An 18,190-nucleotide genomic window follows, 5' to 3' on the forward strand; every position below is an offset into this window, starting at 1 on the left:
GTACTCAAGGAATTGATATTCAATATCCGCACCTAGGCTCTTGTTCTAAGGGATTAGGTTTAAGTAAACTTATGGGTTGACTAAGCAATGTTTGTAACAAGAGATTAATGATTCATTAGTGTAACGTTTGGTGAAATCTGACCCCATAATCTCACAAAAATCATAATACCATTTCTACCCTTTTCCACTCACAATCAAATATTTTTATAGCTTACATTCCAATAATCATAACTTTTGATTCAACTTGCATGACAAACTATGAATTTGGAATTATTCTTTAGTCACGAATAGTGTTGAGAATTCCGTTAAAACCACTTTTGTTATCACTTTAAATTACTTTTGTTTTGTTAACGGTCTCAAACACGGCAAGTATACCGGCCGTTCAAGTATTAAAATTATCGTATCCACGGGGATTAGAAGGTAACATAAGCATTTATTGACTATTCGTGACTAAAGAATAATTCCAAATTCATAGTTTGTCATGCAAGTTGAATCAAAAGTTATGACTATTGGAATAAAAGCTATAAAATATTTGTTGTGAGTGGAAAAAGGTAGAAATGGTATTATGATTTTTGTGAGATTGTGGGGTCAGATTTCACCGAACGTCAGACTAATGAATCCTTAATCTCTTGTTAAATTCATTGCTTAGTCAACCCAATGGTTTACTCAAACCTAATCCCTTAGAGCAAGAGCCTAGATGCGGATATTGAACATCAATTCCTTGAGTATCCAATATCTACACCCGCATTACGGGCTAGGGTTTAAGACTACTAATGGGCCAAGCTCCATTCCTAGATACATTTCCCACTAGGCATTTGTTTCAGAGCTAGTTTCAAAGGTTATTTTCCAATACCCAATGGAACCTATATCATGCAAGGAGATTCAATCCAAAGCAAGCATTAAGAATAGAAACATACACAACAATGAATGAAACAACATGTATATATCATTAAAAACGTAAGGATTACAATAGAGTACGTTGGTTACATCTAACCCCACAAAAAATGGGTAGAACCACTCAAAATGAGGGTAAATACAAAATAGAGATGAAGAGAGAAATGAAGAAATTGAAGGAAAGACCCACACATGAACGGCTCCAAGCTCCGGGAATCCCTTCCACAGCTCCTAAAACTCGCCCCTGTGTGAATAAGGGAGAAAACCTCGAAAATGGCTTCAAGTACGAGCTTGGAGAGATCAGATTAGGGTTTCGCGCCCGGCGCATAAGTCTTCGCGCCCGGCGCAGGGTCTTTTGAGCACTCTCTGCCTCAGTGTAAGCCCGGCGCAATGTCTTCCAGAGAGTTTCAAGTCTTCTCTGCCTCAGAACACGCCCGGCGCAATTCCGTTTACGCCCGGCGCAATACCTTCCAGAGAGTTTAAGGTACTCTCTGTCTCGATCGCGCCCGGCGGAGGTAGTCTCGCTCCCGGCGCAGGCGTGACTTTCAGAGATGGAACACTCTGTTCTTCTCAAGCCCGGCACGGGTCATCTTGCGCCCGGCGCAGCCATTCTGCTCTACTTCCTACTTCTTAGATTTTCAATCCTAAGGTCTTCCATCCTCAATTCACTAGCTCAATACCTGCACAAAAAATGAGGTGTATTAAGGTATTGTTAGCTAAATATGGGTTAGCTATATCTGCACAAAAAGTGAATCAAAAAGGGGACAATTGTCTTGTAATGGTGCAAAGGATGAGTGGATTAGTTCACTAAGTCTCAACCAAAAAGAGGTATAATTGAGACTTAACAAATAGTCAATAAATGCTTATTTTACCTACTAATCCCTGTGGATACGATAATTTTACTACTTGAACGGCCGATATACTTGTCGTGTTTGAGACCGTTGATAGAATTAAACTGATTTACAATTATAACAAAAGTATTTCAACGGAAATATCAACACTAAGTTAATGAAAACAAATCATTTAAAAAAATTATTATTATACATATGAAAATAAAATTATAAAATATTACATTAAAAAAAAGAGACAAACATTTTTTAGAAATGAAAAGTTTGTCAAAAAGGGACTTAAATATAAAATAGAAAATAAAAAATAAAAGATAAAAAAAATTGATAAAAATTGAGAAATTTAGAGCACTAGGTTTAGGTTATAAATCTAGGAGGGCAAAAAAAAAACATAAGATACATACTTGTATTATCTTTAAACCCTAAATCCTAAATCTCATAAAGTACATGTAGATTTTCCACTGAACACATGCAAGCAATTGCCACTAAGGTTAACGAAGGACGAAATAGGAGGAGCTCCTAATGAGAAAAATGGAGCACATTGCCACCAGACTCCAACATGAGCGATGGAAAATGTTAACGCCCTCAAGGACATGAAAGGACACAATAGGAAGAAGCTCCTAAATGAGGAATGTGCAATAAGGACTCTAGCCAAGTAACAGTGGTAATGTCAAAGTTGGAGAGGTAGGAAATGGAGAAGATGAGAGAGCGGAGCCACGCGAGGAGGGATGCCAAATCCCCATTGTCGTGCTTCATCATCTCATTGTCATGGTCCATTATCAAACTCCACTCTCAAATGTATGTTGTCTATCATCTTACACATTATATATTTGAAGATTAAGATTGTTTTGTTAATGGTGGCGGTTGTTGATGACATCATTGTTATGGTGGTGTTGGGTGATGTTAGAAGAGAGGAATGGAAAGATGGGGGAAGAAGAAACACCGTTGCCAAAAATCGTTTCCGACAACAATTTATTATTGTGAAAGTTGCTCAAAAGAAGAAAAAAGTAATATTATAGTGCGGAGTACACATCATAATAATTGTAAACTAAATTAATCTAAAGGATGACATTTGTTGTCCATAATGGACTACTGTAACGAGCATAAGACTAAGGAGGGGAACCATCCCTCAAAAGCCGGCCCAAGAGGTTAGAGAACCTCCCGCCTTATAAGGCCTCCCTGGTAAGGAGACCTCCCCGATGTGGGACTTGTTACATTACCACCCCCTTCGAAAGCCAGCGTCCTCGATGGCTGCACTCCACGGTACTTTACTCACCGGTACTTCACTCGGCCCTTGCCGGTCAGAACCCTCCGGTGGTCAGAACCCTCCGGTGGTCAGAACCCTCCGTGGGTAGCCCTTCTCGATTTGGCTGGCTCTCAACGAGAGCACCATTGTAACGAGCATAAGACTAAGGAGGGGAACCATCCCTCAAAAGCCGGCCCAAGAGGTTGGAGAACCTCCCGCCTTATAAGGCCTCCCTGGTAAGGAGACTTCCCCGATGTGGGACTTGTTACAACTACCTATAAAGGTGGATCATCATAGAATTTGTCAAAAATAAATGGAAAAAGTAACTAATAATACAATAGTTTTGCCATCATAATTATCTCTATTATAATTATCACAATTATCATTTTTATTGTTACTGTCACCAATTATCATGATTCATATTGGTATCATCATCACCGTTGCTATTACTACTTATGATAATGATAGCAACAATAACAATGATCAGAATAGAAGTGATCACAATAATAATAATGGATCTTTCTTTATATATATATAGTAAACATATCATGAGAATTTTTTTAAGGTGAGAATGAATATGATCAATATGAATTTTTAAAATAAAATAAATGACTTATATTAAATGACTTACTTAAAACTATAATTCCGAAGCTCTTTCACCCATGTCGCATGCTAATCCTAACTATACTTGCCATTGCCAACTTTCTTCACTCACCAACCAGAACATGACTGAACTTCAGCATGAGGACTTCACCGGCATCATTCTCCCAAAGCCGAAGCACAAAACTTAAATTTCACTTCATGCAATTGCTCGACGCTGCCAAAACCATTGATCATCTAAAACAAACACATGCTCTCTTTCTCAAACTCCTCACGCAACAACTACCCCATCATTGCCATTACTTCATGGGTCGGCTGTTACACCGAGTTCTCCATTTAACAAGTGAAAAAGCCAATCTTTGCTATGCCCACCAACTGTTTGACACTATGCCAAACTGCCCCAATAGTTTCCTTTGGACCTCCCTTATACGTGCATTCCTATCCCATCGGGACCATCTTCGTCATTGTATTTCTACCTATGCTAGAATGCATCAAAATGGGGTTTTGCCATCTGGGTTCACCTTCTCTTCGGTACTTAGCGCGTGTGGGCGAGTCCCTGCCGTGTTTGAAGGAAAACAAGTGCATGCCAGGTTGGTGCAGTCTGGGTTTCTTGGAAACAATATTGTGCTAACTGCACTGCTCGACATGTATGGAAAATTTGGCTGCATAAGTGACGCACGTGATGTGTTTGATAGGATGGATGACAGGGATGTTATTGCTTGGACGGCAATGATTTGTGGGTATGCCAAGGTAGGAATGATGGTTGATGCACAGTGGCTCTTTGATAACATGGGGGAACGAAATTCTTTTACTTGGACTACTATGGTTGCTGGATATGCAAATTGTGAAGACATGAAAGCTGCAAAGGAATTGTATGATGTCATGAATGACAAAAATGAGGTCACTTGGGTTGCAATGATAGCAGGTTATGGTAAATTAGGTAATGTGAGTGAAGCCAGAAGAGTATTTGATGGGATACCTGTACCACAGGGTGCATCAGCTTGTGCAGCAATGCTTGCATGTTATGCACAGAATGGATATGCAACGGAAGCTATTGACATGTATAAGAAAATGATAGATGCAAAGATCCAAATTACTGAGGTGGCAATGGCGGCTGCTATTTCAGCTTGTGCACAACTTAGGGACATTAGAATGTCAAACACACTTACTGACCATCTTGAGGAGGGTTGCTGTGGTAAGCTCTTCAGCTATTGATTGTCTGTTGTTATTATTTTGTCAATTCAATCCATTTAGGTCACAGTAACATTTGTCCTTTTGCTTGATTGGAACCTGTTCTTTTATCGCAGATAGGACACATATTGTTTCCAATGCGTTGATCAATATGCACTCAAAATGTGGAAATATAAACTTAGCATTGAGCGAATTCAGTACGATGAGATACAGGGATATGTATACCTACAGTGCAATGATCGCAGCCTTTGCTGAGCATGGGAAATCACAAGAAGCTATAGACCTTTTCTTAAAGATGCAAATGGAAGGATTAAAGCCAAACCAAGTCACATTCATTGGTGTCCTCAATGCATGTGCCTCTTCAGGTCATATTGAAGATGGTTGTAGGTTTTTTCAGATTATGACTGGTGTATTTGGTATTGAGCCCTTACCTGAGCACTATACTTGCATAGTTGATCTCCTTGGGAGGGCTGGGCAACTAGAAAGGGCATACAATATAATAAAGGAGAATGTAACCAGTACTGATGCAACAACTTGGGGTTCTTTGTTGGCAGCTTGCAGACTTTATGGTAATGTGGAACTGGGTGAGATTGTAGCCCAACATCTCTTTGAGATTGACCCTGAGGATCCTGGAAATTATGTGCTTCTAGCAAACATTTATGCATCAAAGGGTCAATGGGAGCGCGCACAACAGGTTATGAAGTTGATTAGTGAAAAGGGAATGAAAAAGCCTTCAGGGTATAGTTCGATTCAGTGAGTGATCAAGGAACAGTGTAAAGAAGAAGCACTTTGATTGTTAATTTCAGCCAGTATATCCTCTTTCAATCAATATAATGATGTTCTCCTGATCACTTGTATACTGGCCAGCATTGAAGGTTTTTAGTAATCATGGGATGGGTTTAAATTTCCAGCTTTATTTTCTGGGCCATGCACGTATATAAGATATCAATATCATCATGTAAGGCATTAAGCAAGGCTGTTAATCCATCTTATAACAGGAACGAGCTTCACATGACTGTCTTGGGGTTGTATTGTGCTCATGGTACAGAAGTTAAGTTCTCTACTATGCAGAATTAGCATGCCGGGGATGAGGATGGGAATGAGGGATTATAGAATTTTGTCACGAAAAGGGGACTCCGTGCGGGACATACTCTAAAGATATCATGGGCACTGGAGGAGACAGGATCCAACATTACTAGGATTTACAGTTATTGTTTTGGAGGGAGATGGTGCTGTGGGGAGCTTTTATTTGGTTGCTTTGACTTATAACTATCAACAAACGGATAAAGATGATTCACAAGGGGTAGAGGACAATAGGGTTATGTTATAACCCAATGTGGACATGAACGGAACTGTAAAGGGCTGGGAGTACTCAAAACTTATTAGGAAAAACTCAAGGCTGGATGTAGAAATAAAGCCAAAACTCACATTTTAAGATAGTACTTACTATATTTTCACACGCCCAACTTAATAGTATTGGACATGAATGGAGTATTGAAAAACTCGAATCCTATATTTCTAATTTTGAGTATTGAAAAATACTTATTTTGTATGCATTCATAATCTCTAACAGAGATTAGTCACTGTTTACTTAGTGGATAATTTTTACCAATTCGATGGTTACTCAAAATTCAACATTTTAAAAGACATATCAGCTATTCTAAGTGATGATTGACAACCGCAAAGTTATTATACAGTAGAGATTTGTAACTCATGAAAAATGAGGTCTATGATTTCTTCTGAATTTATTATTATTAATAATTTAGCACAACCCAAGTTTTTAGTTCGATTATTTTGCTCCTAGATTGATATTCGATTAGATTATGAATTATTAAATATTATCTTTGATCAATCCTGGAACCTGGTGAATAGTGATTTATATCCCTCTCTTTCTGTGTGTCATTATATTAACTCCTTAAAATTTGATTGCTGCAGATAGATACCGCGTTGTGATTAGTGATTTATATCCAATTCTCATCTCTCACCTCTCACGCTGCCTTTCTCCATTCCCTCTGCAACCCCTTTCCAGAGGTCGAACTAGTTTAGTAGATAATACATGGAGAACACTTTGGTGAACAGACAGCAAAACCTTATCATTGATTCAATGAACCTTGCAGAACCATCGGGATCAGAAAGTTGACATTCATCTGTTAGAGCACTAAACAAAAATAGTTGCTCCAATGATTTTACAATAGCTGCCCTATTCAAACAAGAGATAAGCACAAGCAATATTTGCCAGGTCAAAACACTTTTAAAAATTATAGTAACAAAGATCCCTAAAAAATGCTTATTCAGTTCAGGAAATCCAATCACACTCCATGTTATCCAAGAGTGCTATTTTGATTGTAAAGCAAGCATAAATCTATAGAATTTAATAATCATATAAGGTGAGAGTTAACACTCGACACCAAAACACAAAACAATTTACCTCAAAAACTTGCATCAGGAAGGACTTGATGAATTTGCTTTTGTTAATGTTTCCACTCCCGACCTCCAACTTCCAAGCGTTTTCAATTGTTTTGGATCAATATTTTATAATTTTCAATAAGTGGAATAATTAACGTCAATATGCAAATCAATTTTTAGATATTAAATCCGAAACATTTTTTGATATATATATATATATATATATAATTTATTATAAATTTTAGTTATATATAATAAATATTTAGTTTGTATGTTCAAAGTTTCAAAGCAAAACATTTAAATAAGTTTGTCTACTAAATAAGTTTATTTTATCCAAATTTTTAGTTTCTTATCAAACTCGTTCTTATTCAATTACTTAAGTTTTTGAAGGTAACTCACTAAAAATAATAGTTATGGAATTTATATGTTTAGTGTGATAATTTGTAATTGATAATAGTGGTTAGTTATTTTAAGTTATTATTTATCTATTGAAATTCAACTTAGTATTAGAGAGTATATCATAATTTATGCAATTCAACATTTTGATTAATCACTAGAGTTAATATAGTGGTAAAAATCAAATAATATCTAAAAAGTCTTAGATTCAAACTCTGATAGTATTTATCATTATAATTTTGGTGGATAAAAACAAATTTAACATTATGATACATCACATAATGTGTAAGAAAAATGTGTATTAGAGTATTATGCAAGTTTAGAACACGCACAAACTTCATTGATCAAGTTCAAAAACATGTAAATAATGTACTTTGAAATAAAATCAGTATATGATGAACAATAATGTACTTTGAAATAGAAATAATATATGATGAACAATATATTATTTTCAAAGTACTATTATTGTGGTGGAGTTACATTCTCAAACCAATAGCTACGTGCTCATTTGATAAATGATACAATAATTATAGTTCATTGTTTTACAATGAGTCAATTAAAAGTTTTTTTTTTTTTTTTTTACTTTTCATGATAGTCTTCTAAATAAATATTAGATCATTTGTCATATCTTTCCAACAATATGTAACTCAAATTTTTTTATCCTTTCTGGTATTACCACTTCTATCCTATAAATTAGTTTCTATTTGCCTTTTATAGTATTAGCTCTCTTATTTCACAATTCTCATATTTGAATTAGTTTATTTTTCATGTTGTCTTTTTTTATCATATATACAGTGAAACAATAAACTAGTGAATTATTTGTTTTTGTACTTGACAATGTATTCTAAATATAGTAGTTATAATTATGATATATATATATATATATATATATATATATATATATATATATATTTTCAATATCAGTTCACTTTCCATCCATTCACTTCATTCGATTTATCTTTGTCATTAAGTATTAAATTCATTCGTAGAATTTAATTTTGTAGGATGAATATAAATGCAAATGACACATTATTTGCATCAGTAAATCTAATCAATGCATCTCAACATCTTGTAAAATATAACGTTTGTCTTCACACTCCACCCCATATGGCATATGGGGAGGACATACCACGCAAGGGCCACCAATAAGGTCATATTTCCCAATATTCCTACTTCAAGTGGTTGTTATATATACTATAACACGAGCTTTACATTTTCCGATGAATCTATTTGAATGTATTCACTAATATTTTACATCATATCATCTCCAACCTTTTGCATTTCCCTAGAGCAAGAACAAATTAGATGCATAGGTAAAAGAATTTTAATTTCTTATTGATTTTTTTTATGATATATAACACTTTATTTAAAAAAAAATGAAATCAATGCAATTTTAGTTAATTATATACAAGTAATGTATTGTAATATATCATATTATTAGTATGAAAGTTCACTAGTTATTGAATTAGCTAGTATTTACACGATTTTTGCTTTAAGTGATTGACCCAATGAGGAATTTTTCCCTCGTTTGGATCCTTAGTCCACTTCAAATAATTTCTTAACATTCATAACTTACAAGAATATGTAAATCAAATTTTAAAAATTTAAACATTGGAATCTAATTTTAAAAAAATGAAATTAATTATAAAATTAATCTAAAATGTGTATTTTCTCAAGATCAAACTTGTTTCAAAAATTAATTTTTTGATTCAGCACTAATTTAAATCAACCAACCTTGCTAGTATTGCTCAAGACATTTTGTTCAAATATAATGACACTTAGGGGGTGTATTGGATTAGGATTTTAAAGGACTTTTTTAGTTAAAAAAAATCCTGCGGATTTTAAAAGACTTTGCAGGATTTTCATGACTTTTAAGATTTTGCAAGATTCTACAAGACTTAAAATCAGGATTTTAATGGATTCTGCAAGACTTTTAAATTAGGATTTTAATGGATTCTGTGGGATTTTGTGGAGTTTTGACATTTGATAAGATTTAAATTATACATTCAAATTTAAAAAGAGTCAAAGATAAAAATAATAAATAAAAAAAAATAATGTCTAGATAAATAATAATAATAATTCTCTATAATATTCTATCATCTTTTTATAGCATCCACTATCAATTGTAACAATTCATCGGAATCATCCTTAATCCAAGCTTCATAGTTTTCTTTCTCTTTTCATTTTTCTTTATTATTTCCTTGTGAATCTCCCATTTGAATTACTAAAACAATATATGTTAAAAAATAGTTATATAAATAATTACGGATAATAGACAAAATCAATAAAATTATATTATTATTTTTAGAAGCACAACATCATACAAGATCGAATATATTTTTGCTATCCAAATGGATCAAATACCTCAGTTATTATAAAAAAAATGTAAAAACGAAAATATAGAAACATAAGATAATTTTTTATATAAAAAAATTAGTATATTCGATACTGAAAAAATATTTAGATATATAATTTTTTTTATATAAACAGAAGTATTTAGATATAGAGAATATATATATATATATATATATGATAATTTTTAACGATATTTATAAATATAAATTATTCTAACAAATATTTTAACAATATTTTCTTTTTTAAAAAATAAGTTAATGAAGACATAAATCCTAAACCCTAAAAAATTAGATATTGCAATGTCTTATGTTAATTTTATTTTTTTAAAATATAAAAAATCTTAATTTCATAATATAAAAATAAAAAAGAAAAATTCATAGTAAAAAAAATAAAATAATTGTTGAGTCATAAAAGGAGGAGGGATAAGAGTAACAAATTCAAGGGAAAGAGAGAATTCGCAATTTTTATGCTAAGAGGGTTCTTCCCCCTACTAAGATCCATTTTTATCTCATTCTACTCACAAAAACCCTAACAAATTCATCTTTTATATATATATATATATATATATATATATATATTGTTGAGATTATGATATCAATTTCATCTTTCACCTTTTTCTTTTCTTAACGTGTGTCATAAAAAAAATTACCACTAAAAGTTAAAATTTCAAGTATTTTTTTGTGTTATATAAAGGAACAAATTCAACTACATAGAATAAAATAAAGTAAGTCAATTAAAGAGAACGAACAGAAAAATAAAACAAGTCAATGACACTATCATTTACATATTAGAGTTTCACAAAATAGGAGAATGGTATGAGAATAGTATTATATATGAGCAATGAACAATAGTGTAGTATTATTAGTAGAGAAAAAATGGAGAAGACAGGAGCATAGAAAAAAAAGATGAAAAACTCACTTGAAAATTCTTAAAACACTTGAAAAATCATTTCAAACAATCCTTCAAAATCCGATGGGTTTGGATGGGATTGTTTTATGAATCTGGTATTTATAGATAACACTAGAAAGTCTTTCAAAATCCCTCTCACACAACAATCCTTTAAAATCCTTAAATTTTTGAATACCAATGGATTGTTTTTAAGTTGTAAAAAATCTCAAATGAATACCAGTGGATTTTAATGGACTCTTTAAAAAATCCTGAAAATCCAGATTGAATACCACTGGATTGTTTTTAAGTGACATAAAATCCTGATTGAATACCAATGGACTTTTTTACTAAAAAAAAGTCTTTTAAAATCCTACGAAATCCTAAACCAATACACCCCCTTAGTTGGTTGGTCACCAAATGACTTTCAATGTCCTCCTACAAAAGATTCAAAATCAAGTCAATCAAATACGTAAAACAAACGAACATGAAATGAATTACAAATTCTATTTCAATATATAAATGAAAAATTAGAATTTCATATATACAAGCGAATGTTAGTGACATATTTCTTATTTAAAAAATGTTAATGATACTCTCTTAATATTTTATTATTATTTGTCATTAGTTGAAAATCTCAATTTTTAGTGAATTCTACCATTAAACAAGGATAAACTCACTAAGTGAGATAAAAAAAATTATAAAAATTGTGATCTTTAATAAAATTTAATCTAATAATAATATCATTAGAAAAAGAATGTTAAGAATAAAAAGTTGATAAATCAAGTGATTTAATATTTTTTCCTTAATTAAGAACTCGAAATCAATCTTGTCATAGGCATAAAGTCATGATCGGAAGTTAAAATTATACTTTCTCATAGAATAAAAAAAAATATTAAAGAAAATACTGAGGGACGTACATCAAAACCAAGACTTGGGCTTGGGCCGCAAAACCCAGGTCCTAATTTTGGGTTGAAAAGGGTGGGTGGTTCATTTTCCATACAAAAAAAGCGAAATGGAAGCACATCCAAACGCGGCCTCCATGCTGAGAAGCAGAACTATAATACCTCCTCCTCCACCGTTGCTCGCCCTCACTTCGAGGCTGCCGTCACCGTCACCGTCACCGTCAGTCACCGTCTCTGAATCCGCACTACCCTGTTCTCGGAACCCTAAACCCTCATTGCTCCGTTTTCCTCTCTTCTGGAATCCTCACACTCACACTCTTCAAAGCATGACGCTCTCCAACTGCTTCTCTCACTCCGGGCCCACCGTCCCCATTCCGGGTCAACCCGAATCCGAATTCGAATCCGATTCCGATTCCCGTCACACTCTCGTCGTGGTTTCCTTCTACAAGTTCGCGGATTTCCATGATCACGCCCTTCTACGAAGCCCCTTGAAGCAACTCTGTCAACGCTTGGTACTCACTTTCTCTATTCACTTCTCAAAATATTATCAAAATTCATTTTTTATATATAAAAAAAAAAAAATTGAACTTGGCTAGACCCTTTTATCAAAATTCAATTTAGAGATTGAGGGAAAAGAAAGTAGGTTTAAGTAAAAGAGGGGAGTAGTTTAAGATAGTTGAAAAATGATTTTTTTTTTAGTCAAAGAAAAAACACATTAAATAACACTACATTGTCAAAAACATCGATAATGTAAAAGAGTGATTAAATGAGAGTCTCGTATTAATATTTCCATCCAAGTGTCATGTCAACTTCATGACAGGGTTAGAGCCTGTTTGAATAAGCTTAAAACAGCTTTTGAGAGCTTTGGAAAAAAATACTCTTTATTTTTTGGTTGAAAAGCTTTCAAAAACTCTTCTAAGCTTATATCCAATCAGACTCTTGTTTAGCTTTAGTTAGAGTTAGTTACAATAATTTAGTTGGTTAATGAAATAGAATCTCGAAATGTTTTGTATGTAATGATCTAATTAGAATGATTTTTGTGCGAATTGTTTGTTTGGTTTGTTGAGGTGTGGTGTGGTGTCTCACCCATCTGATGCTACTCAGCGTGTTTCAGGTGGAATTATTCTTGCGCCTGAAGGGATCAATGGCAGCATATGTGGGACACGGGAATCGGTGGAGGAAGTTCTTGCCTTTGTGGAAAGTGATGATCGATTGAAGGGGCTAAGGCGGGTTGAGTCGCCTGTTAGTCCTGAGGAGGAGGCCATCCATCATGGGCATAGTGCCGCATCTCCTCTTGCTGCGGGGGAGGATGCACCCTTTCGATGGGACCATGTGAGGGTCAAGTTGAAGAAGGAGGTGTGTTCACAATGCCAAAACAATGGAATAACTTGTTGGGATGTTGTATGCAAATAAGTTACAGAACTTTGTTTTTGCTACATGTTTGCAGATTGTCACTCTTGGGATGCCTACCGTGTCACCTATTGAAAGGGTTGGAAAGTATGTTGGCCCAGAAGAGTGGAATTCTTTAATTAGTGATCCGGATACAGTGAGTAGCTAACTCTTATTATCAATGTTATGTTATCTCAATTGGGAGGCTGTCTTTTATTATGAGATCTTATGACCTGTGGGGACTTGAACATGTATAATTTCAGTTGTTTGGATTCTTGAGAATATTGAATATCCAAGCTGCTCTAGTGTTGAATATTTTAAACATTTGTTTGTTTGCCATTGCTGGAGACAAATCTAGTATGGCTTTAGACCATGGGTTTTCTACCTAAAAGGGGATTGCGGGGAGGACTTTTGTAATGTCCAAAAAATTTAAATGGTTTTTTAGAATTTATATTTCTGTTTATCTATTCATTCATTTTACAAGGATATTCTTAGAATTCGTATGATGTCTTACTCATACCAAGTTGGGGTTTCTGATTGTCAACCTCTATATGTTAGGATTGCCTATTGTTTTTGTTGGATAAAAGTTTAGATAATTCATTTCATATGCCTATGATGGAGAAGTGCAGTAGTGAATTTCACATGTAGCAAGATGGGAAGGGGGAAACATGGTATTGGTATTGTATATGCCATAAATACTGAATTTTTACTGTTATTGACATCCTCATGTGCAGGTGGTAATTGATGTTCGGAATAACTATGAAACCAGAATAGGAAAGTTTAAAGGAGCCGTTGATCCCTGTACTACGTCATTTCGTGAATTCCCATCTTGGGTGGAGGAGCATTTTCAGCTTGCAAAAACAGATGGTGATGAGCAGCCAAAAGTCAAGGAAAACAATTCCTTCCAAACTTCTGAAAAAGAAATGGAGAATCAAAAACAACATATGCCACGTGTTGCAATGTATTGCACTGGAGGTATTCGATGTGAGAAAGCTACAAGTCTACTTCTTAGCAAAGGTTTCAAAGAGGTGATTATCCCCTTGAATTTTATTATTTTGCGCAAACAAAATTGTTTGAAAAACTCACTTGACCTTTTTTTTTCTTCTTCTCTTATCTAAGAAAAATAAGCATTATTTCCCTTTGATGATTGTTGTTCATAATATATTAACATCTCAAGGGGTTTTCTGTTAAATTGTTAATGCCGAAACCTATCAAATAGGTCAAGGAAAGGCCCCGTGTTAGTCTTACTTATGTTTGAAGCCTTGTCAAATATACTTATAACACTAATAAGTTAGTCTGTCATATAATAAGCTTATGCAGTTCTGGTGAGTTTTTGGGATTGAAACAATTTGGCAGGTCTTAGAATTGTGCTCATGGTAAAATATTTTTTCCTAACAAAACTCCGAAATGATTTTAAATAATTTTGGCCTACTTTTCTGTTGCACCTCTTGCATCATTTATAATTGAAGCTAAAAAATAATTGCTAAAGCAGGGCTAAGTGCCCTCCCATGTATCCACTCTAGTCTTCTGGCCATTATTTTCTTTGCAAATTGCATGGCTAAGGCATTATGACGAGTGTGTGCAAGACCACCTGTCTTGAGGAAGGGGAGTTTATCAATGATTTAAACTAGACTTCGGGAATACAAACTAGTAGTCTTATAAGGAATTAGTTTGCTTTGCTGTTTACAAGTCTTCTGTTAAACCACTTTTATTACTTTTATTATTATTATTATTATTATTATACAATAATCTAAATACCCACCTTCTTAACACACACAGACTGTTTAGATATTTGATAAACAAGTCAATATTAATATTTACTGCTGCTATGAATGTGAGCTTTAATAATTGTAGTTTCATTTTATTAACCGACATACAATATGATTTTCTCATTTTTCTATTTAAAAACTTGGCAGGTTTTTCACCTGGAAGGTGGAATTCTAAAATATCTTGAGGAGGTTCCAGAGACAGAGAGCCTCTGGGAAGGAGAGTGCTTTGTTTTTGACAAACGAGTCTCTGTGGAGCATGGTTTGGTGCCAGGAAATTTCAAACTTTGCTATGGTTGTAAGCAGCCTGTGAGTGATGCTGACATGGAAGCCCCAGAATTTGAATATGGAGTCTCTTGTCCTCACTGTTTTTCACTGAAGTCAGATGAAGAAAAGGAGAGGGCTCGAGCTAGACAGAGGCAATTTGAGAGGTGGGGAATCATAGGTGGCCCTGATAAGGGTCGCCGGCCAACTCAAGAACCGGATAGTGCTAGTAGGAAACCAGACCAGCTTTCACGTTCTATTTAACTAATCAGACAAGGAAAATATAAGAAAACATCTTCCATATCTGTTTTGAACAAATGTTTGTCTCCCCTTCAGTTCCCCTCCTCTTCTATGGGTTCGGAGTGCTTGAAACTAGTTGTAGTTTCATTTGGTGTCTAAAGGTCACCGTTTTTTGACATTCTGTGTATTGTAACCAAGAGGATGCTAGAAATTTTGTTCTTTGACATTTTGTTTTATTGAGTAAAATGTGATACCCATCAATAGAAATTTGCTTGTTTAAAGGAACTCGCATTGAGTTTCACCTAATAGTAAGAGTATTGAAAAAAGGGCACAACTAATGTGTTTCTAGTAATCCTCTGTCGTATGCTGTAACCAACTTGTCTAATGCAAACTATTTGTTTGGCATGACTGAATTTATGTGTTACATGAAAGGTAGACTATTATTCATTTGATTATAAATCAAATGTATTGAGATAGTAGCTCCACAAATATAGTGGAGTCAATCCTTCGGAGTACGGGAAGATATGCATGTATTTGAGATGGGGCTCGAATGTTGCAGTTCATCTACTAATTTTCTCAATAATTACTTGTTTGGAGTTAAATCATTAGGATACCAGTTTTATGTTCAGAACAATTTTAGATTTGGCTTCACAACTTAATGCTTTCGCGTCATTGTTTTCGTGGCTCTTTCAATAGATTTCATATTAGACTGATTTCCATAGCTTTAGTTTTTAGGTAAATATTGGTATGCATAAATTTTAGCACTTATCAACAAATTGTTTTGCATGAATAATTTGGTATGCCAACATTCAACAAGCAAATAAAGACAGAATATAGAAAAGAGGAGTTCCGTGTACTATGATCTTTGGTAATGTATCAATACATCCAACTTCAATGATACAATTGGCCACTATTTGTTTATTTAAATACAATTATGGACTATGGAGTCAAAATGAAACCAAATATAGTTCCTTCTATTGAGAAGACTCTTATGGGGAAACATCATTGTTGAGTTCCTTAAGAGTTTGAAACACTTGAGAACTTCTGTCAAATATCTGAGCCCTTCGGTTGTAATCCGTAGGCTCTTTTCCCACGTCTTCACCCATTATTGCCTCCTTTTCCAGACACTCCAACAGCTCCACAACCCCCTTTCTTTCTCCACACTTGTGCCTAAATCTTCCCATTCCACTCCCACCCTTTTCCTCATCTTCATGCTGTTTCATCTCAGCTTCCACTTCTCTCTCCAAACCCCACTTTGCACACCCCACCACAAACCCATTACCATCATTACTATTATTCTTTTGCCGTTGCACAACACAAGAAGCATGCCTTGGCCAAGAAATGTTGAACTTGAAGTTCAACCCTCTCACACTACCAGGAGAGAAAAGAGTTTGAGGTTGACATGGAATAAGGGGGTTATTGGAGTTACTCAAAGAAAGAGAAGTGGAAAAGTTGTTGGTATCAGCAACACACAAAGGCCCTTTCATGTCTGAGGATTTTGGATGGATTATGTATGAATGTTTGTGTTTGAGATGTTATATATATATACACGAGTAGAGACAAAAAAATATATATACACAGGAGGTTTGAAGCAGAGGGATGGTGACCCATGTCTATCCACGTGTCAGTACCACTATCAAGATATATACGTGGCATCTTTCTAGCATGCTGACAGGTCTTTCGAGATCATTGGAGGATTTTCTCGGCAACAAAGAAAGAGGGCATGTGTTAAATACAATGATAGATAACTAATTATCCACTACGCAAATCTAGTTTTGAAAAGTGTCTAAATCTTTATGCCAAAAAGTTTACTGTTGGTAATATAAAATTATTTTGTACATCTAATGTTATAATCATGATATGTATAATTTTTATGTAATTTTTGCAAGAATTTAGAAATTTATTACCCAATACTTTATGATTAAATAATAATGCAAAAAATCTTTACAGTATGTAAACTATTTTTTTCCCCTCTTTTAGTGTTTTTCAAATAAAGATGCATGTAATTCAAATTTTAATATACGATAATGTAATCAATCTCTTGAAAGATTGGAGCATGTATTCAAGCAGTGTCCTCGAGCTCATCAGGTCTAGTTGGATTTGTATTCCAAGGAAAGTGAGTTGGGCCATGCTGCTAGCTCGTTCATGGATTGGATTCGTTAATGGTTGGAGGAACTATATGTGGAACAATTAGACATAAATTGATACCAACTCCTCAGAATTTGGTGACTTCAACTCCATTAACAACTACTTATGAATCTTTTTTTGAATTACATCCATTATCTCAAGTTTTGGATCAAACTAATCCATTGACCCAAATAGTTCATGGAAGAAAATTGAGTTATTTGAGCCCCGGAGGATTGACAGGGCGAACTGCTAGTTTTTGGATACGAGATATCCACCCTAGTCACTATGGACGCATTTGTCCAATTGACACGTCTGAAGGAATTAATGTTGGACTTATTGGATCTTTAGCCATTCATGCGAGGATTGGTAGTTGGAGGTCTATAGAAAGTCCATTTTATGAGATCTCTGAGAGATCTAAAAGAATACGCATGCTTTATTTATCACCAAGTAGAGATGAATACTATATGGTAGCAACAAGAAATTCTTTGGCACTTAATCGAGATATTCACGAGGAACAGATTGTTCCAGCCCGATACTGTCAAGAATTTCTTACAATTGCATGGGAACAGGTTGTTCCAGCCCGATACCGTCAAGAATTTCTTACAATTGCATGGGAACAGGTTCATCTTCGATTTCCCTTCCAATATTTTTCTATTGGAGCTTCCCTAATTCCTTTTATCG

The 18,190-nt window shown here is 34.4% G+C and overlaps 3 protein-coding genes and 1 long non-coding RNA gene across 4 annotated transcripts; 2 read left to right on the forward strand and 2 right to left on the reverse strand.

Annotated features, from left to right (window-relative positions):
* Window positions 1–924: 924 nt before the first annotated feature.
* On the reverse strand, window positions 925–3,749 carry LOC145951777 (uncharacterized). Its single transcript, XR_014429707.1, has 2 exons — window positions 3,617–3,749; window positions 925–1,574 (listed from the first exon to the last, which is right to left on the reverse strand). It is a non-coding gene; the product is annotated as an uncharacterized LOC145951777 (long non-coding RNA).
* On the forward strand, window positions 3,585–6,332 carry LOC109795046 (pentatricopeptide repeat-containing protein At5g15300). Its single transcript, XM_020354453.3, has 2 exons — window positions 3,585–4,780; window positions 4,893–6,332. The coding sequence occupies exons 1-2, from the start codon at window positions 3,727–3,729 to the stop codon at window positions 5,531–5,533; spliced, it is 1,695 nt and encodes a 564-aa protein (XP_020210042.2). The 5' UTR covers window positions 3,585–3,726; the 3' UTR covers window positions 5,534–6,332.
* Window positions 6,333–11,807: 5,475 nt separating this feature from the next.
* On the forward strand, window positions 11,808–15,667 carry LOC109817629 (Rhodanese/Cell cycle control phosphatase superfamily protein). Its single transcript, XM_020382949.3, has 5 exons — window positions 11,808–12,235; window positions 12,828–13,079; window positions 13,171–13,269; window positions 13,847–14,140; window positions 15,029–15,667. The coding sequence occupies exons 1-5, from the start codon at window positions 11,834–11,836 to the stop codon at window positions 15,404–15,406; spliced, it is 1,425 nt and encodes a 474-aa protein (XP_020238538.2). The 5' UTR covers window positions 11,808–11,833; the 3' UTR covers window positions 15,407–15,667.
* A 549-nt stretch (window positions 15,668–16,216) lies between these two features.
* On the reverse strand, window positions 16,217–16,929 carry LOC109795254 (uncharacterized). The gene has a single exon (XM_020354700.3). It carries the CDS (start codon window positions 16,867–16,869, stop codon window positions 16,372–16,374), a length of 498 nt encoding a protein of 165 aa, XP_020210289.1. The 5' UTR covers window positions 16,870–16,929; the 3' UTR covers window positions 16,217–16,371.
* Between the last annotated feature and the right edge of the window lie 1,261 nt (window positions 16,930–18,190).

The sequence above is a fragment of the Cajanus cajan genome, chromosome 9 (assembly GCF_000230855.2).
Source record: "Cajanus cajan strain Asha chromosome 9, NIPB_CcT2T_4, whole genome shotgun sequence".
NCBI classification, from domain to species: domain Eukaryota; kingdom Viridiplantae; phylum Streptophyta; class Magnoliopsida; order Fabales; family Fabaceae; genus Cajanus; species Cajanus cajan.